This window comes from Panthera leo, chromosome B4 (assembly GCF_018350215.1).
Source record: "Panthera leo isolate Ple1 chromosome B4, P.leo_Ple1_pat1.1, whole genome shotgun sequence".
NCBI classification, from domain to species: domain Eukaryota; kingdom Metazoa; phylum Chordata; class Mammalia; order Carnivora; family Felidae; genus Panthera; species Panthera leo.
This window is the reverse complement of record NC_056685.1, coordinates 125,692,760-125,718,945: the sequence shown is the minus strand read 5'-3', so window position 1 is coordinate 125,718,945 and position 26,186 is coordinate 125,692,760. Positions and strand designations below refer to the sequence as shown.

The following is a 26,186-nucleotide window of genomic DNA, read 5'->3' as shown; positions in this document are numbered from 1 at the left end:
TAATGTTTTTATTCTTTATCAGTAGAAATTAAAGGTAACAGTAGGAGTGTATCAAGCACCTACTGTACTGTATTAAACTATTAAACAGCCATACCCTGACAGATCCTCTCAGGAGTTGTTTTCATGATTTGTCTCCCATTTGCAATGACTTCGTGGTCATTAGAACACATGACACAGGACACATACCTGGCAGAGATGATTCAGTGATGTCTGCCGTCTCAGAATTTGGGAAAACCTTCTCGACACTGCAAGAGAAAAGCATTAGCTTAAAATATTGGCATGCTGTATGGTCCCACCACGGATTTTCCAGGGACAGGTTTCAAAAAGTAGCTTATTTCCCTAAATTTGTCTCACCGTCCAACCCCATTTTATGCACCCACTGGCAAAACCCTGCATTTGATTCTTTGTTCTCCCATGCGGACAACTATTCCCTAAAATGGCGATATTTGGGGTACATATTTCAAAGTCACCAGCCTGCCACACTGGCAGGTGTGAGAAATAGTGGTGTCAATCAACCGTGAGTAAAAGCAATTATTTACTTGTCTTTCATTTCGCTAATTGCAAGCTCCATCACTTCTCCCCATAAATAATTGCTGGGATCGAGAGGAAGCTTTGAAGAGGGCCCTGTAAAAGTAGTATATCTAATAGGGAAACCTGATTGAGCCTCAGTGGTGTGTGGCACTAGGGGCCGCTTTTAGGATGAAATCCTGGGCTGCACCTTGAATGTGGCTTTGCATTCATAATCGGCCATTTTTATCAAATGATCTCCATGATCTATTTGCATGTTTTGATGATCCTGTTTACTATAGTGATATAGTATATATATATATATATATATATATATATATATATATATATATATATTATATACATATAGAGAGACAGAAAGAGAGAGAGAGTATATAGCTGATGGTTTGAAGTGGGGTGATCTTAAATCTGCAGGTTTCAGGACAGCAGGCAAGCCACGTCCCAGTCCCAGGTTTTCATTCCTGCAGAGCTGTCTGGAATGGCGTGTGTTTCCCCTCCTTGCACATTGTCCAAGTGCACCCGAGGTTCCCTGGGCAGAGCGGGTTCCTGCAGGCACCCACAGGTGGAGGGCCCAACAGAACTCCAGGCTGCCAACTTTCAACAGGTTTGTTTGGTCAGCACAATTAAAACGGGTGCAGGGCATTCTTCTCATTAATTTCTGAACTGGTCAAGAAACAGAAATTTCCCTGGGATTATTCTAATTTGTACTCAGAGCCAGCTTGGTTTGAAAAATAGGGCGTGGGGTGGAGGAATGGAGTGGGGGGGGGGGCTCGGGGCACAGATGAACTTCTAATTTTCCAGACCGATCAATCGTTAATCCTTCTCCTTAATTACTTTTTCTTTAACTTTGTGATGTGGAATTTAGTGCTCATGAAGAGAAAAGAACTGAGGGCTGCGAAATAAAGCAGGCTTTATCAATAGGTGATGGGCACTGCAGGCGGCCTCAAAGCATGTCTCAAAGGGCTCCCTTTGCCTGCAGAGAGAGGGTAATTTGATCGCCTTCATTTTCCTTGCTGGCACTTATTCCGGGCAAGAATGGCAAGCTGTATTCAAATGGTGCTTTAAGAAACATATCTTAAAACTTTGTTTTGCTTAAAATCATATCATCTTTGTTTAATAGCACATGAGTCTTCCCACAAGTACAGAAACATCGAGAAAGCGAAATAGGACCAGTTTTCTCAGGCAAAACTAATGATACAGAATGGCTGGTGATGCTTAGCAGAAAAAAAAAAAAAATCACAGTCCTAATCCCCGTAGGAGAAATATTAATTTGGCTTTCTCATTAGGCAGAGAATTGAATATGTGAAGCCCTGAAGCGGTTTTCTGTCCCCTCTTACCACCATTTTGGGGGCAGGGGATTCTGGGAAATCTCCGAATTTTGGGGTCGGACAGACCTGAGTTTGACTCCTGGCCCCTTCTTACCAGCTGCATGGCCGTGTGGCTTTGGGGAGGTTTCTTTGCCTCTCGGAGCCTCATCTGCAGGATAGGGATACTGTTCCCTACATCACAGAGGAGGCATGAGGATTAATGAGAGGAGATGGCAGTGATGAGCAGAAACTTTGGTGTCAACAGACAGACCCGGGAGCAAATCCTGCCTTTGCTACAAGCCTCTCTAAGCCTGTTCTATTTTCCACAAAAGGAGAAAGGTGCCACCTGTAATAAACCTCCTGTGAGGATGGAGTGAGTTAATGCAGGAAAAGCGCTAGGCTTAGTACTTGGTGCTTTGTAAACAGTAAATGATAGCTGCTGTTGTTATTATCTTGTTAACAACCTATGTAAAACGTTTGGCACTAAAATGTTGTTCTCCCTTCCCTCAGCTCCCAAAGTCAGTACTTACATTCAAACTTAATGTTTCGCAAATTTTCTGGAAGGTCATGGAGAGCCACTTTTAGCCACTCATCCAGCTGCTTGGCAAACTTTCGGATCACCTGAGTTAAGCTAGAAAGAGAAATGATCCATTTTAAGTGCCTCTGTGTGTTGCCTAGTCCTCCCGATAGGCCCGGACAGGGTTTGGTTTCCCCTGGTGGTGTCCTGGCTGCACCAGTGTCACTGGGAGCAGTAACCTCAGGGGCAGGACGGGTGGCCCAAGCCCCACCGAGCACTGGTGCGTCTGAGCAGGGCATGCATAGTGCCCACGGTGGCCACCAGGGGACATGGTGCCTGGACTCTGAGCAAGATGGTGCAGACAGGGGGCCATGAGCCTGGGAACACTGTTTTGCTGACAGTCTTGCCCAAGCGTTGGCCCCCCCAGCCCAGCTCTGGCTGCCCCGGCCTCTGGCCACTCGGCAGGAACCGGGAAGCAACAGCCTGTCTTTGCCCTGACAAACATCCCTGACCTTGAAACCATATCTGATGTGGAGAGCCCACGGCTGTTTGGGGGAAGGGGGTGAAGGGTGAGGGGACAGCAGGTTGCAGCACGAGATGAGAATCTGGGAGACCTTGTGCGCCACTTTCAGGCTCTCACTGTGAACACAATGGGCTGGGTCACGCATTGTCCATGGAGTCCTCCTCTGGCATGGCCGCCACGGGGACCTCAGAGCCCATGTTGAGCGCCCACACCATCCTCACCCCCCCGGCAACACTGCCTACCTTGCTCTCGCGGTGTCCCATGGACTCTCCTGTCAGACCCCGATCACCAACTTCCTCCCAAGGCAGTCCCCACAGGCTTCTCACTCTTTAACTCTGCACTTCTTCACCAACCTTCTCCAAGACCCTCCCACCCACCTGCACACCCTCCACCAGCTGTGGGCACCACTCCCACATTGCAGGGAACACAGCGGCAAAGGGAGAACTTTCCAGGATTCCACCACAACACAGCTCTCCTCCCCGGCCACTCTGACAGAATCAAGGGCCAACTCCGTGTCATCCCCTCCTGCCTCCTCAGGAACCCCACGTCACTAACCGCCCCTTCTCCAGGATATCCCACCTCTTCCTTTCACCACACATGTCCCTCCTTAAAAATAAACCCTCTTAGAAATGGAAGGAAAACTTCCAAAAGCTTTCTATGAAGCCAGCATTACCTTGATCCCAAAACCAGACAGAGACCCCACTAAAGAGGAGAATTATAGACCAATTTCCCTGATGAACATGGATGCAAAAATCCTCAACAATATATTAGCCAACTAGATCCAACAATACATTAAAAAAATTATTCACCGTGACCAAGTGGGATTTATCCCTGGGATACAGGGCTGGTTCAATATCTGCAAAACAATCAATGTGATTCATCACATCAATAAAAGAAAAGACAAGAACCACACGATCCTCTCAATAGATGCAGAGAAAGCATCTGACAAAATACAGCATCCTTTCTTGATAAAAACCCTCAAGAAAGTAGGGATAGAAGGATCATACCTCGAGATCACAAAAGCCATATGTGAAACACCCAACACTAATTTCATCCTCAATGGGGAAAAACTGAGAGCTTTCCCCCTAAGGTCAGGAAAAAGACTGGGATGTCCTCTCTCGCCACTGTTATTCAACTTAGTATTGGAAGTCTTAGCCCCTGCAATCAGACAACACAAAGAAATAAAAGGCATCCAAATCGGCCAGGAGGAGGTCAAACTTCCACTCTTTACAGATGACATGATACTCTATATGGAAAACCCAAAAGATTCCACCAAAAAACTGCTAAAACTTATCATGAATTCAGCAAAGTTGCAGGATATAAAATCAATGCACAGAAATCTGTTGCATTCCTATACACCAATAATGAAGCAACAGAAAGAGAAATCAAGGAATTGATCACATTTACAATTGCACCAAAAACCATAAAATACCCAGCAATAAATCTAACCAAAGGGGTGAAAAATCTATACATTGAAAACTATAGAAAGCTTATGAAATAAATTGAAGAAGACACAAAATGGAAAAAGATTCCATGCTCCTGGATAGGAAGAACAAATATTGTTAAAATGTCAATCCTACCCAAAGCAATCTACATATTCAATGCAATGCCTATCAAAATAACACCAGCATTTTTCACAGAGCTAGAACAAACAATCCTAAAATTTGTATGGAACCAGAAAAGACCCCGAATAGCCAAGGCAATCTTGAAAAAGAAAACCAAGGCAGGAGGCATCTCCATCCCGGACTTCAAACTGTATTGCAAAGCTGTAATCATCAAGACAGTATGGTACTGGTACAAAAACAGACACTCAGATCAATGGAACAGAATAGAGAACTCAGAAATGGACCCACAAACGTGTGGCCAACTAATCTTTGACAAAGCAGGAAAGAATATCCAATGGAATTAAGACAATCTCTTCAGCAAGTGGTGCTGGGAAAACTGGACAGCGACATGCAGAAAAATGAACCTGGACCACTTTCTTACACCATTCACAAAAATAAACTCAAAATGGATGAAAGACCTAAATGTAAGACAAGAAGCCATCAAAATCCTTGAGGAGAAAGCAGGCAAAAACCTCTTTGACCTTGGCTGCAGCAAGTTCCTACTCAACACATCTCTGGAGGCAAGGGAGACAAAAGCAAAAATGAACTATTGGGACCTCATCAAAATAAAAAGCTTCTGCATAGCGAAGGAAACAATCAGCAAAACTCAAAGGCAACTGAGAATGGGAGAAGATATTTGCAAATTACATATCAGATAAAGGGTTAGTATCCAAAATCTACAAAGAACTTATCAAACTCAACATCCAAAAAACAAACAATCCAGTGAAGAAATAGGCAAAAGACATGAATAGACACTTCTCCAAAGAAGACATCCAGATGGCCAACCAACACGTGAAACATCAGGGAAATACAAATCAAAACCACACTGAGATACCACCTTACACCTGTCAGAATGGCTAACATTAACAACTCAGGCAACAACAGATGTTGACAAGGATGAGGAGAAAGAGGATCTCTTTTGCATCGTTGGTGGGAATGTAAGCTGGTGCAGCCACTCTGGAAAACAGCATGGAGGTTCCTCAAAAAACTAAAAATAGAACTACCCTACGACCCAGCAATTGCACTACTAGGCATTTATCCAAGGGATACAGGGGTGCTGTTCCAAAGGGACACATGCACCCCCATGTTTATAGCAGCACTATCGACAATAGCCAAAGTATGGAAAGGGCCCAAATGTCCATCGATGGATGAATGGATAAAGAAGAAGGGGTATACATATACATGGCAGTATTACTCGGCAATCAAAAAGAATGAAATCTTGCCATTTGCAACTACGTGGATGGAACTGGAGAGTATTATGCTAAGTGAAATTAGTCAGAGAAAGACAAAAATCATATGACTTCACTCATATGAGGACTTTAAGAGAAAAACAGATGAACATAAGGGAAGGGAAACAAAAATAATATAAAAACAGGGAGGGGGACAAAACAAAAAGAGACTCATAAATATGGAAAACAAACTGAGGGTTGCTGGAGGGGTTGTGAGAAGGGGAATGGGCTAAGTGGGTAAGGGGCATTAAGAAATCTACTCCTGAAATCGTTGTTGCACTATATGCTAACTAACTTGGATGTAAATTATAAACAAACAAACAAACCCTCTTATTTCTCTGCACTCTTTCTTCAAGGTACCACCCTCTGTCCTCCACTTCACACACATCCTTCTTCAGGAAGCCCATGGCTTCAGTCACCATCTATACTCACTCTCGCAGTTCCAGAGCAGAGGTCTCCAGAATTCCAGACCAACCACACACAGGTCCCCTCCATTTAGCATCCCAAAGGCACATCGACCTCAACACGTCCAAACTGAACTCTTCACTTCTCTGTCAGACTGGTTTCTTTTCTTACGTTCTCTATTTCATTGGGAACTCCACTTTTCATAAAGTTTTTGTTTGACTTTTTATTATGAAAACATTTTAAATATACCCCAAGATAGAATAGTATAATAAACCTCCAAGAATCTGTGACCCAGCTTCCATAACTAGCAACGTTTTTCCAGTTCAATTTATCACATGCCATGCTTGCTTGTCTGGAATGCTTTGAGCAAATTCAAGATGTATGATTTCAAAAAGTTCGTGTGTGTTTCTAACATGCCCTTATATATGTATGTATGTATGCACTGCCACATTTAAAACCACCATGCCATTAGTGTGTCTGACACGATGAACAGCAATTCCTATCAGCTAAAGCCCAGTTGGTACGCAAATTTCTCTATTTCTCTCAGAGATGTCTTTTAGTCTCTTTGAATCAGGATCCAAACATGGTCTACACACTGCACAAAAACATTGCCTTGTTCTATTTCCAAAGACTTTTTAAAAATTCTGTTTCATGGCATTGGTTTGTCAGCAACATCATGCTATTTGTTCCCTGTCATGTCCCACACTCTGATTTGGTTCATGTCTTCCTTATAGTGCCATTTAACACGTTCATCTATCCTGCATACTTCTTATAGACTGGCAGTTAGGTCTAAAGAGGTGATCAAACTAAGTTACATTTTTTGTAAGACACGAAAACTTTGTAGGTGGCCCTGTGCCACCCACTGCATTACACCATGAGACTTAAAATGGCTGGTTGTTCCTCTTTTAGTGTATCTAGTTTTGAGACTTAAATAGTCTCTCTTCCTATCACCACATACTACAGGTTTCATCTCCAAGTTGCCTCTCAACCTCATCCAGTTTTCCCCTTTTCTCTCTACTTCCAGCTATCCTCATCTCTCACCTGGGCCACTACAGCAGCTTCTACAAGTAAGTACAAGAGCCTACCCTGCTCTGCTCACCTTCCCACCTCAACCCCACATTGTGAGAGGGATTTCTCTAAAACACTTGCAATTTTGATCTGTTTCACCTTCTGGTTAAACACCCGTCCCCTGCCCCCCAATGCTTTCACATTCTTTGTTTGTTTGTTTGTTGTTTGTTTGTTTTCGAAAGAGTGTGAGCAGGGGAGGGGCACAGAGAGAGGAGGAGAGAGGGAGAGAGAGAATCCCAAGCAGGGTCCGCACCAGCAGTGGAGAGTCCAATGTGGGGCTCAAACTCATGACCTGAGCTGAAATCAAGAGTCGGACACTTAACCGATTGAGCCACCCAGGTGCCCCTCACATTATTCTTAGGATAAAAACCAAAATCCTCACCATGATCCCCAAAGACCAGCCTCACCTTAAATTTTCTCTCTTCACCTACATTTCGGCCCCACTTGCCTCCGCCCTGTTCTTTCCCATCTCAGAGCCTTTGACCTGGGCATCTTTCCATCCAAGAGCATCCAACCCTTCCTTGCCTACTCAACCCCTCCTCAGGTGTCACATCCACAGGAAAACGTTCTCTGAAGCCCCCTAGACTAAACTGGAATCTCTGGTTTTTCCCCTTGAAGGACCTTGTAGTTGTGACATTTGGTAACTATACACTAATTTGTGTGATTATCTGGTTAATATCCATCTTTCCCACTAGACTGCATGCTCCAATACAGATGGCAGGGACTGTGCCTATTTTGCTTATCACTGTATGTTCAGCAATTAGCATAGCACCTGACACCAAGTGGGCATATAAGGAATGTTTGTTCAATGAAATGAATGAGTGAATAGCCCCCAATCCCTAGCTGGGCAGACCTTCGACATATTCCCCACAGGACCCTATCCACACTGTCCTCACCTTTATTTCTCTGGCTTCAGCTCCTCCCACTCCATCCCACTCCATCCCACCCCACCTCACCAGCTTACTCAGTTCCTACAGCACCAGTGCCCTTTCTGTTTCTTCAGGTCCTTGACAACCTACCAGGGCCTTTGCATCTGCTGTTCCCTCAACCTGGATATCTCCTGCCCCAGATTGCAGCCTGTTCCCTCCCTCCCCTAACAACTTCACAGGTTGGTTCAGTATTGACCACAGGATTTGAAACTGCCAGTCTCCCCACACTCCCAGCTCTACCAACTATTTCAACACTCTTGAGCCTGCCATGTGTTTTGATAAGAGTAGTTGGCTCCTGGGATGAACATTGAGTATAGATAGGCAAGGACAGAGCAGGGGGAGATCTGCTTGAAGGTTATTGCAATAATCCAGGCAAGAGAGTGGCCTGGATGAGGGGTGGTAACCAGGGAAATAATGCAATATAGTCAGATTAAAATATTTTGAAGGCAGAGCCAACCAGGATGCCCTGGTGAGTGGATGCGGGTATATGAGGAAAGACTGTTGCCAAGGGTGTCTTCATGAAAGAAAAATGGTATATGCACCCCCTGTGCCTAGCAGAGTGCCTGATACCCAGGAGGCACTTAATAAATGCTGAATACTGAGTGAACCAAAAGTACTGCACATGTAATAAAGCCAAAGTTCAAAACCACCATCAGTGATGAGCACACTGGATCCAACTTCTACGTGAGAAGACTTCCCAGAACATTTGGCCACTCTTGACAGAGGTCAAACTTTAGCTAAGTGTCTGGAGTGATCATTCTATCGCCGCCGGACCATCAAGGAGGGTGGCTTGCCATTCCCCGCCCACGGCACCTTTCCCAGGAGACATCAACTGCCGCTGGAGAAGAGGAGCCGCCCTTTGTGCAGTGCCGACTTCCCATGTCCCCTTCTTCCATCTCGCTCCCCAGGCTGGCACTCCCAGGGTCGCCCTGCTCCTCCAGTGTCACACCTTCTCCTCCTCCCTTTTGTGCAGGTGGCTCCCACATCTATAACTCCAGCTTCGGCCCTGCTCCTGCATCTTAATTCCACACTTGTAACTCTCTGAATGACCTCCAGCCATGATGCTGGCACAACAGCAACAGTGCTAACGGCGGCTGCCTTGTAATGAGTGCAGTGTGCCAAGTGCTAAACCTTTCGCACATATTTCTTATTTAATCCTCACATCCACCCTACGAAGCAGGTACTATTGTTAGTCCCAGCAGAGAGGTGAGAAATCAAGGCTCAGAGAAGTTCTTTTATTTGTCCAAGGAGATGCACCAAGTATGTGGACAATCCAAGACTGAAGCCCAGATGTGTCTGGCTCCAAAGCTCTAGTATCTCAGTCTTCTCTCGGCTTCTCTGATATCTCATCTTCCCTGCCCGGTCCACCACCCCTAAATACACACACACACACACACACACACACGCACGCACGCATGCACACACACGTGTGCGCTTCCTAACTTCTGCTAAACCAACCATTAACAACAACCACTATGCCAAGATCACCTAGGAGGTCACAAGAGGTGAAAAGTCCAAGTTTGAGAATGATCTACATTTCTTACAAATAAAGAACATATCGGGGTGTCTGGGTGGCTCAGCAGGTCAAGCATCCAACTTTCGCTCAGGTCGTGACCTCACAGCTCGTGAGTTCAAGCCCCACATCGGGCTCTGTGCCGACAGCTTGGAGCCTGGAGCCTGCTTCTGATTCTGTATCTCCCTCTCTCTGCCCCTTCCCTGCTTGCTTGCACACGCGCTTTCTCTCAAAAATAAATATACATTAAAAAAGCTGTAAAAAAAAAAAAAAAAAAGAGCATATGGTTCATGGTTATCTCTATATTACCACTTGTTCACCTGAATTTCAATATGCTTTACTGATAGAAGGTAAGAGGTGGGTCTGAGCTCGTCAGCTAGTGAGAACCTCTAGAGTCAATTCTCATTTCTACCCTGGCCAAGCACAGGACTGGGTATATAGAACACACTCAAACAGGTTTCAGGGATGAATGCATTCATAAAATTGTGAAAAATCAGCTGTCTGATGAAGTCTGGTCTTTTGAATAAGTTTTTTCTTCTTGATTTAATGGGAAAGGCACTGGATTTATAAGTCAAAGGTCACTTTGGCAAGTTAACAACGTCTTTTTTTTAAAAACTGGTCTCTCGTGGGAGACTGGAAGCTCAGTCAGGGCAGGGAGTTTGTTTCTCTCTTTTAATGCAATGTCCCAGGACTCAGCAGAGTGTCCAGCACGTTGTAGTAATCAACAGACATTGTTTAATGAAGAATGAATAGTTGACTCATGGCTGTTTCATTTATTTGCAGGTGACTAAAGCCATTTCAGTCACTAAAGTGACTAAAGTGATTTCAATTCTTAAGCTCCAATTTTTACATCTATAAAAACAAGCCAATTACAGGGAAGGAGGCAAGGGTTAGCATTTCATTAGCACACCACAAAATGCTCTATAACAAACTACAGATGCCCTTCATGTATGTAACACCTATTAAACAGTGCCAGAAGTATGTGAAGCTCTCATATAACGGTGCATATACTTTTACTGACCCCCCCAGGAGGTACCTTCTCATGATAAAATGAAGGTACACATTTGGTCACTATCTAGTTCACTTGAACAATGCACAAGAAAGAACTCAACGCTTATAGGGGTCTCCCTCCCTCCCTTTCCATATATATATATATATATATATATATAATTTTTATAATCCTATCCATATTTTAAATTCAGATATATATGTGTATATCTGTGCATACACATGATTATAAAAATAATCCAGTCTTAATTAAAACAGTACAAAAATGCAGAAAAGCACAAGACTAAAATTTGACTATAATCCCATTGGGAGGTAATCTTTGCTCCTATCTAGGTATGTGTCTGTTCCACCTAGAATGTGGAAAATTGGAAAAAGCAACACTCCCACCATAACAAGAGAAAGCCAGATAATCCACAAAATCCTAACTTTTCTTGAACCCACCAGACAACTGAGGTCACAACCACCTAGCCTGGAAGGCACAGAAAGACAGGCACCTCCAAAGAGAGAAGGACTTAGGAACTGGTTCATCTGTTCTGAGGGAGGAAAGCAGGATCTCTAGGTAAAAATAATTCAATTCAGTTTTTAAGACAAATTGCTAAGGGCCAAGTGTGAACTAGCATGACAGTAAAGAACTCTGGGAGCCACAGATGCAAAGGAAGTTTACACCTATTCACAAGATCTTCCCCACAGGCCTCACCAGGTGCTCGTGAGGAATCCTGGAGAATGAAGGAAGCATATCGCCAAGATGCCTGCTTGGAGGAGGAGAGCAACCATGGCTGCAGGGAGAGTGTGAAGTCCTAGCCAGCCAGCAGTCTCTCCCCTATGGAACAAAAGCCTCAAGTGGCCAGCGGGAGGAAGGAAACACTGTTGACTGTGGGCGTAGAAAGAGACCCAATGCAGGTGGGGGAAGTAAAAAGAAAAAGCTCTCTAACCTTGGTAGAAATCATCATGGGCTCAGACTATTAGAGATTCATATCTGGGGCAGGATAGGATCACGGAGAATGCCCGACTCTGAGAGCCAGCAACACAGAACCTGCTGGGGACTAAACCAGGACAGCAGGGAAACCCCCACACCTCCATACCAGCCCCAAACAGGCCAATAAGTGTAAGAGAGGTACACAGGGAGGGTCTAAAGCTGAGGATGAGAACCCACCCCACCAACAAACTTTCAACCTAAGCACAGGGTACCGCAGAAGAATCTGGTAGTCTACTGAAGGTAACCCATAGCAACAACAAAACCCAAACCCAATCAACGCCTAAATAAGCTGACTCAACTCCCTACATCAAGAGCTAGGAGAGGAAGAGGCGTGTCTATTTCCAGACATAAATACTATTTACTTCAGTCTTTTCTAACTACTGTTTGGAAGTCAATAAAAAATTATAGGACACACAGAAAATTAAGAAAAAGAATTGACTATGACTGAATAGATTTAAAAAAAAAAAAAAGACCCATTCATACACTGCCTATAAGAGACTCACTTCAGACCTAAAGATACACACAGACTGAAAGTGAAGGGATACAAAAAGATATTCCATGCAAATGAGAGTGAAAAAAAAGAAAAAATAAAACAAAGTAGCAATACTTATATCAGACAAAGAAAGACTTTAAAATAAAGATTGTGACAGGAAACAAGCGCATTACATAATGATAAAGGTATCAATCCAAAAAGAAGGTAAAACAATTGTAAATATCTATGCACTCAACACAGGAGCACTTAAATACATAAAGCAAATATTAACTGACATAAAAGGAGAAACTGACAGTAGTAGGGGACTTCAACATCCCACTTTCATCAATGGGTAGATCATCCAGGCAGAAAATCAACAAGGATACAGTGGCTTTGAACAATACATTAGACAAGATGGACTTAACAGATATATTCAAAACATTTCATCTAAAAACAGAACAAACCAATTTGACAATAAATTTCATATTAAAAAAATGCAAAAAAATAAAAATAAAAACAGCAGAACACACATTCTTTTCAAGTGCACATGGAACATTCTCCAGGACAGATCACATGTTAGGCCACAAAACAAGTCTCAATAAATTTAATATTTAAATCATATTAAGCATATTTTCTGATCATAAAAGTATGAAACTAGAAATCAATTACAAGGAAAAAAAACTAGAAAGAACACAAACACATGGAGGCTAAACAAAATGCCTACCAAACAACCAATAGGTTAATGAAGAAATCAAAGAGGGAATTAGAAAAAAAACACGGAGACAAATGAAACTGAAAATACAATGGTCCAAAATCTGTGGGATGCAGCAAAAGCAGTTCTAAGAGGGAAGTTTATGGTGATACAGGCCTGCCTCAAGAAACATCAACAAAAAATCTCAGACAATGTAACTTTATGCCTAAAGGAACTAGAAAAAGAACAGACAAAGCCCAAAGTGAGTAGAAGGAAGGAAGGAATAAAGATCAGAGTTGAAATAAATGAAACAGAAACTTACAACACAATAGATCAATAAAACAAAGAGGTGCTTTTTTAAAAAGGTAAACAAAAATGAGACACCTTTAGCCAGAGTCAGCAAGAAAAAAGATAGAGGACTCAAGAAAATTAAAAATGAAAGAAGAAAAATAACAACTGACATCACAGAAAAACAAACGATTATGAGAAACTATTAAAAAATTATACAACAACGAACTGGACAACCTAGAAGAAATGGATAAATTCCTAGAAACATACGATCATCCCAAACTGGATCAGGAAGAAACAGAAAATCTGAACAGACTGATTACTAGTAATGAAGTTGATCAGTAATAAAACAGAAGTCCAAAGTCAGACAGCTTCACAGGTGAATTCTACCAGCGATTTAAAGAAAAATTAATACTTACTATTCTCAAACTATTCCAAAACATAGAAAAGAAAGGAGAGCTTCCAAATTTATTCTACAAGGCATTACCCTGATACCAAAACCAGACAGACACTACCAAAAAAGAAAACTACAGGCCAGCATCCCCAATGAATACAGATGCAAAAATCCTTAACAAAATATTAGCAAACTACATTCAACAATACTTTAACAATCATTCACCATGATCAAGTGGGATTTATTGCCAAGATGCAAAGGTGGTTCCGTATACACAAACCAATCAAAGTGACACATCACATTAACAAAATGAAGGATAAAAACGATATGAACATCTGAATAGATGCAGAAAAAGCATTTGAAAAATTCAACATCCATTCATGATAAAAAAAAAAAAACTCTCAACAAAGTGGGGTTTGGAGGAAACATACATCAACATAATAAAGGCCATAAATGACCAATCCACAGCTAACATCATACTCAATAGTGAAAAACTGAAAGCTTTTCCTCTAAGATCAAGAATAAGACAAGGATGTTCACTCTCACTTTTATTCAACAAAGTACAGGAAATCCTAGCCATAGCAATCAGATGAGAGAAAGAAATAAAAGGCATCCAAATTGTGAAGTAGAAGTTAAACTGTCCCTATTTGCAGATGACATGATACTATGTATAGAAAAGATTCCACCATAAAACTATTAGAATAAATGAATTCAGTAAGTTATAGGACACAAAATCAATATACAGAAATCTGTTGCATTTCTATACACTCATAATGAAGTAGCAGAAAAACAAACTAACAAAACAATTCCATTTACAATTGCACAAAACAGAATAAAATACCTAGGAATAAACTTGACCAAGGAAGTGAAAGACCTGTACTTTGAAAACTATAAAACAATAATGGAAGAAGCAGAACACAATATAAACAAATATAAAGAAACACATGCTCATGGGCTGGAAGAATTAATATTGTTAAAATGTCCATACTACCCAAAGCAATCTATAGATTGAATGCAATCTCTATCAAAATGCCAATAGTATTTTTCAGAGAACTTTAACAAATAATCCTAAAATTTGTGTGGAAACACAGAAGATCCCAAACAGCCAAAGCAATCTTGAGAAAGAAGAACAAAGCTGGAGGTACCACAATCCCGGTACTACACAAAGCTAAAGTAATCAAAACGGTAAGGTACCAGCACAAAATAGACATATAGATCAATGCAACAGGAGGGAGAGTCAGAAATAAGCCCACGCTCATATGGTCAATCTATCTATGACAAAGGAGGCAAGAATGTGCGATGGGCAAAAGACAGTTTTTTCAACAAATGGTGTTGGGAAAACAAGACAGCTACATGCAAAAGAATGACACTGGACTACTTTCTTACCACATACACAAAAATAAACTCAAAATGGATTAAAGACCTAAATATGAGACCTGAATTACTACTAAAAGAAAACCTAGGTAGTAAGCTCTTGGACATTCACCTTAGCAATACATTTATGGATATGTCTCCTCAGACAAGGGAAACAAAAGCAAAAATAAACTTTTGCACAGCAAAGGAAACCATCAACAAAAGGCAACTTACTTAATGGAGGAAGACATTTACAAATGGCATACCCAATAAGGGGTCAATATCCAAAATATGTGAAGAACATATACAACTCAACACCAAAAATCAGACAATCCGATTAAAAATAAGCAGACCTGAATAGACATTTTTCAAAGGAAATATATTGGTGGCAACAGATACAGGAAAAGATGTTCAACATCACTAATCATCAAGGAAACGCGAATCAAAACCACAATGAAATATTACCTCATGCCAGTCACAATGGCTAGTATCAAAAAAGCAAAAACTAAAAAGTGCTGGTGAAGATATGTAGCAAAGGGAACCCTCTGCACTGTTGGTGGGAGTATAAATTAATGCAACCACTGTGGAAAACAGTATGGAGATTCCACAGAAAATTACAAATAGAAATACCACACAATTCAGTAAAAAATTCCACTGCTGGGTGTTTACCCAAAATGAAAACACTAACTCTGTGTTCACTGCAGCATATTTACAATAGCCAAGGTATGGACGCAACCCAAGTGTCCATCAATAAATAAACAAATAAAGAAGATGTGGTATATATACACAACAGAGTATTACTTAGCCATAAAAAAGAGTGAGATTTTGCCATTTGCAACAAAATGCATGACCCTAGAGAATATTATGTTAAGTGAAATAAGACAGACAGTAAAAGACAAATACCATATGATTTCACTTATACGTGGAATCTGAAAAAGAAAACAGACAAACAAAAAACCAGAAACAGAGTCATAAATACAGAGAACACACTGGTGGTCGCCAGAGGGGAGGGGTATGGGAAGGATAGGCAAAATAGGTGAAGGGCATTAACATGTACAAACGTCCAGTTACAAAGCAAGTAAGTCACAGGGGTGAAAAGTACAGCATTGGGAATATAGTCAATAATATCTTAAGAACATTGTACAGTGACAGGTGGTAACTACACTTACTGGGGTGAGCGCTGCATAATGTACAGAACTGCCCAGTCACTGTGTCGGATGCCTGAAACTAATATAACATTGTATGTCAACCATAATCCAATAAATTGGAGTAATACATATTTTTAAATAAAATAATACAAATAAATGATAAAAATAATACAAATTTTAAAAAGAAAAAGAATCCACTCTCAAGAGATAAAGGCATGAAGAGAACCTGAGTATCGAACAGGCAATTTATTTATTTATTTTTTATTTTATTTTTTTTAAATGGAACTGTAGTTGCCTTTTATTAAAACCATATGGTGTGTTGTTTTTAAGAGACTGGTTTTGCAGATCAGTTGGTTGTATACAACTATGCTGTCATTTCTCTTTCTGTACTGTAACTCATGTTTTAAATGAATTTGATGAATGAAATAATACCATTATTCTTGAAAAATATATTTTTTATTCTGTGTATAATTTTTCTAATGAAACTTTAAACCTTTGAAATGTGGTAGTATGTTTTCTGTAAGTGGAATCGCCTTTGTTACCAAATGAATAAGGACTGACCTAAGATCAGACTCTTGTTTTGGTCTGTGATGCATTTTAGTAGCCATTCTGAGCTTTTCATTGGCTCAGATTATATGTAAAATAAGGTTATATTACACACACTAAAGACTCAGTTTGAAGATAAGGACTGAAAATAGATATAGGGTTGAGATCCTAAAAAGCCTGCTGAATTTAACTTGTTCAACCTTCAAACAGGCAATTTAAAATAACTATCATTGGGGCACCTGGGTGGCTCAGACAGCTGAGGGTCTGACTTCAGCTCAGGTCATGATCTCACGGTTCATGAGTTTGAGCCCCACGTCAGGCTCTCTGCTGTCAGCACAGAGCCCACTTCAGATCCACTGTGCCCCCTCTCTCTGCCCCTCCCCTGCTCTCTCTCTCTCTCTCTCTCTCTCTCAAAAATAAACACTAAAATTTTTTTAAATAAATATGATTAATATGTTAAAGGTTCCCATGGAAAGGATAAACAATAAGTATGAACAGATGAGGAATTTCAGCAGAAACACAGAAATAATAAAAAGCCATCAAATGAAATGTTAGAAAATGAAAACAAAATATGGCAACAGAGGTGAAGAATGCCTTCAGCAATCTCATTAGCAAAGTCGACATATGCTAGAAAAAAATCAGTAAGCCTGAAGATAGGCCAATAAAAATGAATCTAACCAAAACACAAAACGAGTGAAAAAAGTTAAACAGAGCATCCAAGACAGTTGTGGGACAGTGTCAAATGGTCTGACATGCATGTAAGCTTAATCACAGAAGGAGAAAAGGGAGAAAACACAGAGCAGAAGATAATGGCAGGGAGTTTTCCAACAATAATGAAACACATCAAAGCAAACAGATCCAAGAAGTTCAGAAAATCTCAAGCAGGGTTAACTAGACACATCATATTCAAACAGCTAAAACCAAAGGTAGAGAAAATCCCAAAGGCAGCCAGAGGGAAAAAGGCACATTGTATGCAAAGCAGAAAAGATGTACAAAGGTAAACATGCAAGCCGGAAAATGAACGGTTGAAATCTTTAAAGTGCTGAACATAAAACCAAACAGAAAACTTTGAATCCAGGACTCCATACCCACTGAAAGCATCTTTCAAAAATGAAAGAGAAATAATGACTTTTTCAGACCAACAAAAGCTGAGATGATTCATTAGCACCAGACCTGCAATACTAGAAATGTTTTAGACAACTCTTCAGGCAGGGGGATATTATAATCTCATCAAACACAGAAACCAGGATTTTATACAAAGAAATGAGGCTCAGAAATCACTAGGATGACAGTAAATTTAAAAGACCTTCTTCTGAATCTTTAACCACTCCAAAGGTGAATTATCTAAAGCAAAAACAGTAACACCTGTGAGTGTAGAGCATCTACAAGACGAAAATGTGTGAAAGCAACGGCATAAAAAATGAGAGAATGAACTGGAGGTAGACTGCTGTGAGGTCCCCGCAGTCCATGAGGCGCAGTATGATACTACCCGAAGGTAGGCTGTGAATCACGAAGATCTACAAACCCAGAGGCATCCACTAAAACAATTTTTAAAAGAGACCTAAGAAACAGTCTGATTATGGAGATAAAACAGAACGATTTTTAAAAAATTAACCTAAAACTAGGCACAAAAACAGGGGGAAAAAGGATAAAAACGGAAGGAACTACTAGAAAACTAGCGAGGTGGAAAATTTTAATCAACCATATCATTAATAACATTAAATGCAATTCACATTAAATATGAAGGCCTAGACATAGCAACTAAAACTGGGAATTGTCAGACCGGGTGAAGAAGCAGGAGCTCACACTATACGTTGGCTACGTGAGATCTACTCTAACTATGAAGACACAGAGTAACAGGGTGGGAAAAGGCATGCCATGCAAACACCGAGTGGTAAGTGGTTATCAGGCGATGGCAGTGGGAATAAGAGGGGGCATGAGAAAAGTTTTTAAAGTGATGAAATTGTTCTATGTTTCAATCGTACAGTTGACCCTTGAACTTGTGAACTAAGTGAACACACTTACATATGAATTGATTTTCAATAAATACAGTAAATTTATTTTCTCTTCCTTATGATTTTCCTTTTTTTAAAAGTTTATTTATTTGGGAGACATAGAGATAGCACAAGTGGGGGGTGGAGGGGCAGAGAGACAGAGACAGAGACAGAGAGAGAGAGAGAGAGAGAGAGAGAGAGAGAGAATCCCAAGCAGGCTCCATGCTGCCAGCACAGGCCCAATGCAGGGCTAAAACCCACAAAGCTGTGAGATCACGACCTGAGCCGAAACCAAGAGTTGGACACTTAGCCAACTGAGCCACCCAGGTGCCCATTCCTTGTAATTTTCTTAACAGCATTTTCATCTCTCTTACTCTATTGTAAGAATACCGTACGTAATACACAGAGCAGACAAAAATATGTTTAATCGCCTGTTTGTATTACTGGTAAGGCTTCTGGTCAACAGTAGACTATTAGTACTTGGGCTTTGGAGGAGTCAAAAGTTATATGCAAATTTTTGACTGCACAGGGGTTTGGCACCTCTAGTCCCTGTGTTGTTCAAAGATCAGCTGTATACACTAAAAATGGTGAATGTTACTATATATAAAGTATACTCCAAATAAACCTGAATTTCAAAAATAAAATGAAATAAACAGCTATAAACATATACGTAACAATATAAAATGAAATGATAGAACTAAGAACAAAAGTATCTATTGTATCAGTAAATGTAATTGGGCTAGACCTTTTTAATAAGAGAAAAAAATCTGATTGAACTATAAAACAAATTCTAAATGGTTCTGCATATAAGCAAGTTATAAAGGTTAAATATAAAAAGATGGGCAAATGCATTTGGGACAGATGAAAACAAAGAGAAAATAGAGGTAATGATCTTAGTATCAGACAAGCTAAATTGTTGGCCAAAAAAAATTTCAATTAGACTTTATAATGCCAAGAGTACAATTTACAATGAAGATGTCACAATTCATAATGAAGCTGTTGTTCACATTGAAGATAAAGCAGCTAGAAATATCAAGGCATCATATAACATAGCATCAATATTCAAAAACAAAAATTATAGGAGATGCAAGGTGAAATAGGTTAGCACACATTAGCAGTAAGTCTTAAAACTTATTTACCTATCTTGATCCATAACAGTCTAAGTGGACAGCACTAAGACAAAGGAGAACTTAGTAACAACAATGTTGACCCAAATACATATATGTCAAAGTCTGTACTTTGAATGCAGACAGTGTTTCTTCTTTCCAAGTGGCACAAAATTGACCATATATTAGACAACAAATAAAACCTCAAAAGAAGAAACAGTTCAGAAAACAATCCCTACTCAATAAAGGCTAAAATGAATAGCATAAGTAGAAGGTAATAGCTCCTAACAATTGGAAGTTTTAAAGTCCTCTTTTAAAGTTCTTAGGACATAGAGGAACTCCAATCCAAAGCTGCAAAATACCTAGAAAATAATGACGTTAAAATAGTACGTCTCGAAAACTATGGGATACAGGTAAAACAGTGCTCAAAGAAAGACCTAACCCTGAAATATCTATGTTATTAAACAAGAATGAAAGAAAGTAAGTAAATCAGCATCTATTTTTTTTTGTCAGTTGTTTTTGGTCACTGATAAAACAACTATGTAGTGGGCATTCAATAAAATATTTGTTGAATACACGAAGAACAGAGTAAGCTTAACAAAGTAAAAGAAATGAGTTAAATAAAAGAAATCGATGTATTGGAAAAAAATAAAGAGTAATAGCACCAATAAATATATCCAAGGGTATGTTCCTTGAAAAAAATAAGACAAAACAGGTAACTTAATCACAAAATAGCAGCAGAAAGCACACCTCTACAACCTAAAACATAGTAACGCAGAAATAATCACAGACACAGAGGAAACTCAATGAGTCTACAGACTCACTTTGCCCAACCCCAAGCAAATAAATTTAAAGATCTAGAAGTGGACATTTTCCAGGAAGATATAATTTAACAAAACTTACCTCAGAGAAGACAGAAAATTGAAACTAACCAATTACTATAGAAAAAAAAAAAAGAAAAATTCAAAGATTTACTCCCACAAAACACTACACCCAGATGCCTTCAAAGGGGAATTAATTATGTGTGTCTCCAAGAGCAAATCATTTCAATGCTATTTAAAGTGTGTCAGAGCTTAGAGAAAAAAGGGGGTGGAGAGAAGCTTCCACATTTCTTTCACAAAGCAAGAAAAACATTGATACCAACAACTAATGAAGATCAAACACAAAAAGAAAATTGCAGACCAATCTCACTTTATGATTTTGATGCAGAGACTCTACGTAAAACATTAGCAAATAAAATCCTGTAGCATATTAAAGAATATATACAGTGAGTAAGTGGAGTTTATTCTAGGAATGCAAGAATGGTTCAATATTAGGAGATGAGTAAAATAGTAATTTCCATAGATGATGAAAACCACTGGATAATATTCAACAACGCTTCTTGATAAAATATTTAATGAATTTTAAAAAGACAGACATTCCTTAATAGGATAAAATACGTCAGTCTTAATCCAAAAGCCCACATGATGTTTAATGAAGAAACTACATGCATTTTCATTAAAGTTGAGAACTTCAACATGTTCTTGAGGTATAAGTCAATGTAACTAGACAAGAGAAATAAATGAGAGGTATAAAAATTAGAAAAACAGTGGTAAAATTATCTGTATTTGTAGATGATAGGATTCTAAACATGGAAAGTCTAAGAGAACCTCAAAAAATAAATACAACAAGATAAGCTTGACATGGCCAGCTCAAATAGAACACACAGATACCAGTAGCTTTCATATACACAACCCACCACCCATCAAGAGCTATGGAGGAAAAGAACACGTTCACACTAGCATCAAAAAGATAAACATCTAAGAATAAATTTTTAAAATGTGTAAAATTTATATGAAAAAACATCTGCAATACTCCTGCAGTCACAACATTAAAGATCAGGATAAATGTCAAGGCAAACTATGTTTCCCATTAGGAATTCTCAATATCATTAATATACACTTTTTCCTAAATTGATTTCTAAATGTAATGTAATCTCAATAAGAATACATGTGTTAGTGCTATATATGTCTATATATTGAAATAGACAAACTGATGGCAAAGTAGTTCATACGGGAAAATAAGTGATAATAATAGGAAAATGGTTTTAAAAAGGAAAGTAAGTATGAGGAGCTAGTCCTACTAAATATTAAATATGTTTAAAAAGCACAAAACTAGTGGTGCCTGGGTGGCTCAGTCGGTTGGGCGTCCCACTTCGGCTCAGGTCATGATCTCATGGTCCGTGAGTTCGAGCCCCGCATCGGGCTCTGGGCTGACAGCTCAGAGCCCGGAGCCTGTTTCGGATTCTGTGTCTCCCTCTCTCTCTGACCCTCCCCTGCTCATGCTCTGTCTCTGTCTCAAAAATAAATAAATGTTAAAAAAAATTTTTAAAAAATTAAAAAAATAAAATAAAAGCACAAAACTTAAAACAGAGTGACCCTGGGACATGAATGTATAGAAATATCAATGGCATAGGATAGGAAGTCCAGAAATAGCCCTTAATACATACAGAATTTATTATATAAAAAAAGAGACATCTCAAATCTATGAAGAAAAGATGGAATAATTAACATATGGTGTTGGGAGAACAGGATAGCTGCTGAGGAGAAAATAAAGCCACATTTTACATCCTAGACCAGGATGAATTCCAAATTGAACAAAAATTCAAAAGTACAAAATTAAACCATAAAGTTAGTGGGATAAACCATGGGAAAATTAGTTAATCATTGGAGTGGGGAGGACTTTAAAAACTATGACACAAAATCCAGAAGCCATAAAAACAAGGGTTGATACATATAACTACATTTCTGTGAGGCAAAGACCAAAGAATGAAAACAAAATGAGAAAAAAATTGCAATTCTTAATACAGAGAAATGGTTACTACATCTAATAAATAAACAGCTCCTAAAAATCAATGAGAAAAAACATCAACCACCAAATAGAAAAATAATCAAAGGATAAGAACTGAGTTCAAATTGGTGCAGGCACCCTGGAAAACAGTATGGAGGTTCCTCAAAAAATTAAAAATAGAACTACTCTACAACCCAGCAACTATACTACTAGGAATTTATCCAAAGGATACAAAAATGCAGATTCGAAGGGGCATATGCACCCCAATGTTTATAGCAGTGCTATCAACAATAGCCAAATTATAGAAAGAGCCCAAGTGTCCATAGACTGAAGAAAGGATAAAAAAGATGTGGAATACTACTTGGCAACGAAAAAGAATGGAATCTTGCCACTTGCAACAATGTAGATGGAACTAGAGGGTATTATGCTAAGTGAAATAAGCCAGAGAAAGATATCACATGATTACATTCATATGTGGAATTTAAAAAACTCAACAGATGAACATAAGGGAAAGGAAGGAAAAAAAAAGATAAAAACAGAGAGGGAGGCAAACCACAAGAGACTCTTAAATAAAGACAACAAACTGAGGGTTGCTGGAGGGGGGGGGGGTGGGTTAAATGGGTGACAGGCATTAAGGAGGGCACTTTTGGGGATGAGCACGGGGTGTCATATGTAAGAAATGAATCACTGGGTTCTACTCCTGAAGCTAAGACTACACTGTATGCTAACTAACTTGAAAATAAAAATAAAAATTAAAAAACTGAGAGTTCATAGGAAAGAAAATAGAAATTGCTCTTAAAATATAAAAAGATACTCAATTTCACTCATAACAAGAGAAAAACACATTACAACTTCACGGAGAAAAGTTTCAAGTCACATACCCTTTGAGCTAGAAATTCAGCCCTGTGGGAATTTATTCCTCACACACAGTTCACGTATTGGGATAAGTGGTGCCCTCCCCACCAAATGTGCACCCGGAACCTGTGAAGACGACATTTTTTTGCAGACGCGATTATTAGGGATCTTGAGACGAGATCCTGGATTAACTGGGTGGGCCTTAAATATGATGACAAGTATCCTTATAAGAGGCACAGAGACAGACAAGAGTGGGAGTCAATGTGAAGACGGAGGCTGAGAATGGAGGGATGCATCTATAAGCCAAGGAACACCCAAGACTTCCAGCCACCACTAGAGGCTAGGAGAGAGGCATGGAGTAGATCTTCGCTCACAGTCCCTGGAAGGAACCACTCCTGCCTTGATTTCAGACTCCTGGCCTCCAAAACTGTGAGAGAATTCCTTACTGCTGTTTTAAGCCACCCAGTTTATGCTACTTTGCTGCCGCAGCCCCGGGAAGCTAACGCACTCCACCCAGAAAAAGAATGTCCTTCAAACATCATTCATCACGGTGTTAATCTGTAGTGAAACAAGACTGGAAACATGAAGACAACTCACTGAATTCAGTACAGTGGAACAGTACGCAGGCATAAAAAAGAATAAAACCTCTTTACAGACTGATTGGAAATGTTCTCGAACAGTCCCAACAAGAAATAGATGCCGTTCAAAATCGGAGAGTTTATTTACAAGGGACAAGTCAAGCAGGTGTTGACAGGCATGTAGGAGCCCAGAAGGGAGACAGTTGCCATTGGAGACAGCAGCAAGCTCTCACCCACCCCATGTCTAAAGGAAAAACTTCCAACCTAAGCACAAGGCACTCCGGAAGAATTTGAATCTGGTGGTAGGCTGGAAGGCCCCAGAGGCCTATGGATGGACACGGCCAGCCCGAGGTGACCTCATGGGGATGGAGACAGAATCTGTCTCCCTCCCTCTACTCTCCCCACTGGCTGAGCCCAGCTGGAAGCCACAGGAAAGGAGCCCTTCCAGAGGCGCTGCATTTGGTCCAGCCCCAGGGCAGGAGGCAGCATGGGGCACAGTAGGGAGTGATCTGGAGGGGCCTGGAAGCCCCAGTATAAGCTCCCAGACTGTTTTTACTGTTCTGTATTTCACTCCAAGACTATTATTATATTGCTCTATATTATACAGAACATTGTAATATAGTATATTTCTGTTTCAGTGAAAAAGAGCATGTTGGATGCATTGGTTGTATGTGCACAGCAGATCTGGACGGACCCCATTCCCCAAGAAAATGACTATATTTGATGCTATATAGAGGGGCCCGGGGTGTCCTGGGGAACAGGAGTCTATGGAGGGAGACTTTTCACTATATACTCTACTACACTTTTTGAATTTTGAACCATACAAATGGTTCAAAATATTAAAATTTTTATTTGCATTAAAAATTATAAATAAAACTGAAATCTTAAGACCCCAGTGTTAATGGTCTTTAAAGGGAGACCCCCGGACAGCGAGGGATCATGTTCAGTGAAAGAGAGGCAGGAACGGTGAGTCTGTGGACCAGTCATGAGGGGAGACGGGAAGAAGCGTGCCCACCTGTCAGGTAATGCCTGCAGCACGGTGGGCATCAGCACCCCCGAGATAGCTTTGTAGAGGATGGAGTCACACACACCGACGATGTTCACCACCGTGGAGGAGCCCAGCACGGGAAGCATGTGGGGCGGCATTCCTTGCCAAAAGTGCAGGAGGAAACTTTGAACCTGTATCAGTCCACAGAAAAAAATCATGAGGTTACAGAAGGTTCTCCCGACAGGGCCTGGGACCCCACTAGTCTGCAGTGGGGTCCTCTGCGTCCCCTGCTGTGGCACAGGAGGCCCTGTCCAGAGTCTCCCCCCACCCCCACCCCCGGCCCAGTCCCCCTGTGTCCCATGCCCACTGCTGCAGAACCACCTGGCCTGGCAGCCTGGGGGCTACTCTGCCCTGGGAGAGAGGAACAAACAGTACATTAACCCATCAACCCCTTCATGCTCACCGTGGTCTAGGAAAAGTTAAAGGGATATTGTTCTTAATGAGCTCAGAGCACTGTACTCACTATCCCTTGGGCCAGTTGGTGACCTCTGGGGGTTCTCAGAAAGAAGGAGATGATGTGGGATTGCTGGTAAAAGGAATGTATCTGGGAGGGAGGAAAATGGGTGCCACAAACAAGACTCCCGATTCAAATGTGTGCACTAAAAATGGAATAAAATGCTGGAGCCTCTTCCTCTCCAAATTCCTCCACTTCCCCAAAGAGCCCTGGCCGGTAGCTGCCACTATGGGATGCTAGATGGTGGTATGTGAGCAGTAAGCTACGTGGGCACCCAACCCCAAACACTAGTACAGAATGGAAATACAGTAGGCACTCAAGAGTGCATTATTAACTTGATGACAGCAGGAGCTGCAGCTGTGCTGTTGGGTGAGCAAGCAGCAGAGTCAATGTCTAAGGCAGAGAACTCTTCGGTGGCCTGTATACGTCCGTCTTTTACTATGTGAGATGGACACCAGGGAGAGAGCAGGGCAGGGGGGCCTGAGGTGTGGGACAAGAGAAGGGAAGTGAAGGGAAACAGCAAAGATGGTTAACTGCTGTATATGATAACATTAAAAATACCTGGAGTTTAACTAACACTGGGGAGCGGCTCGTCTTGAAGACAGGGGACAAATTACTGAATTTTTGTGAATGCTCATAGGCTCGACTTGGTTGCTGGACCACGTGTCCTTCTTTCTCCCATGGATGGGGACTCTCAAACCCCCACAGGTAGCATTTATCCACATTCCTGGTTCCCTATCCACCCTGATTCAACGCAAAAGACAATTTAGTCTAACACTTTGGAGGTGGTGTTACACCAGGCATTGGCTTTATTTATTTGTGA

General features: G+C 40.6%; 1 protein-coding gene across 6 annotated transcripts in view; it reads right to left on the bottom strand.

The window, feature by feature from the left end:
• RFX4 (regulatory factor X4) overlaps positions 1–26,186 on the bottom strand; it is a 143,680-nt gene that overhangs the window by 45,307 nt on the left and 72,187 nt on the right. For all 6 annotated transcript variants that reach the window (XM_042947604.1, XM_042947605.1, XM_042947606.1 and 3 more), the window contains 3 exons: positions 24,877–25,040; positions 2,366–2,466; positions 187–245 (listed from right to left, as the gene is read on the bottom strand). In XM_042947604.1, coding sequence (XP_042803538.1) covers positions 187–245; positions 2,366–2,466; positions 24,877–25,040 — 324 coding nt within the window. The remainder of the gene's footprint in view (positions 1–186; positions 246–2,365; positions 2,467–24,876; positions 25,041–26,186) is intronic.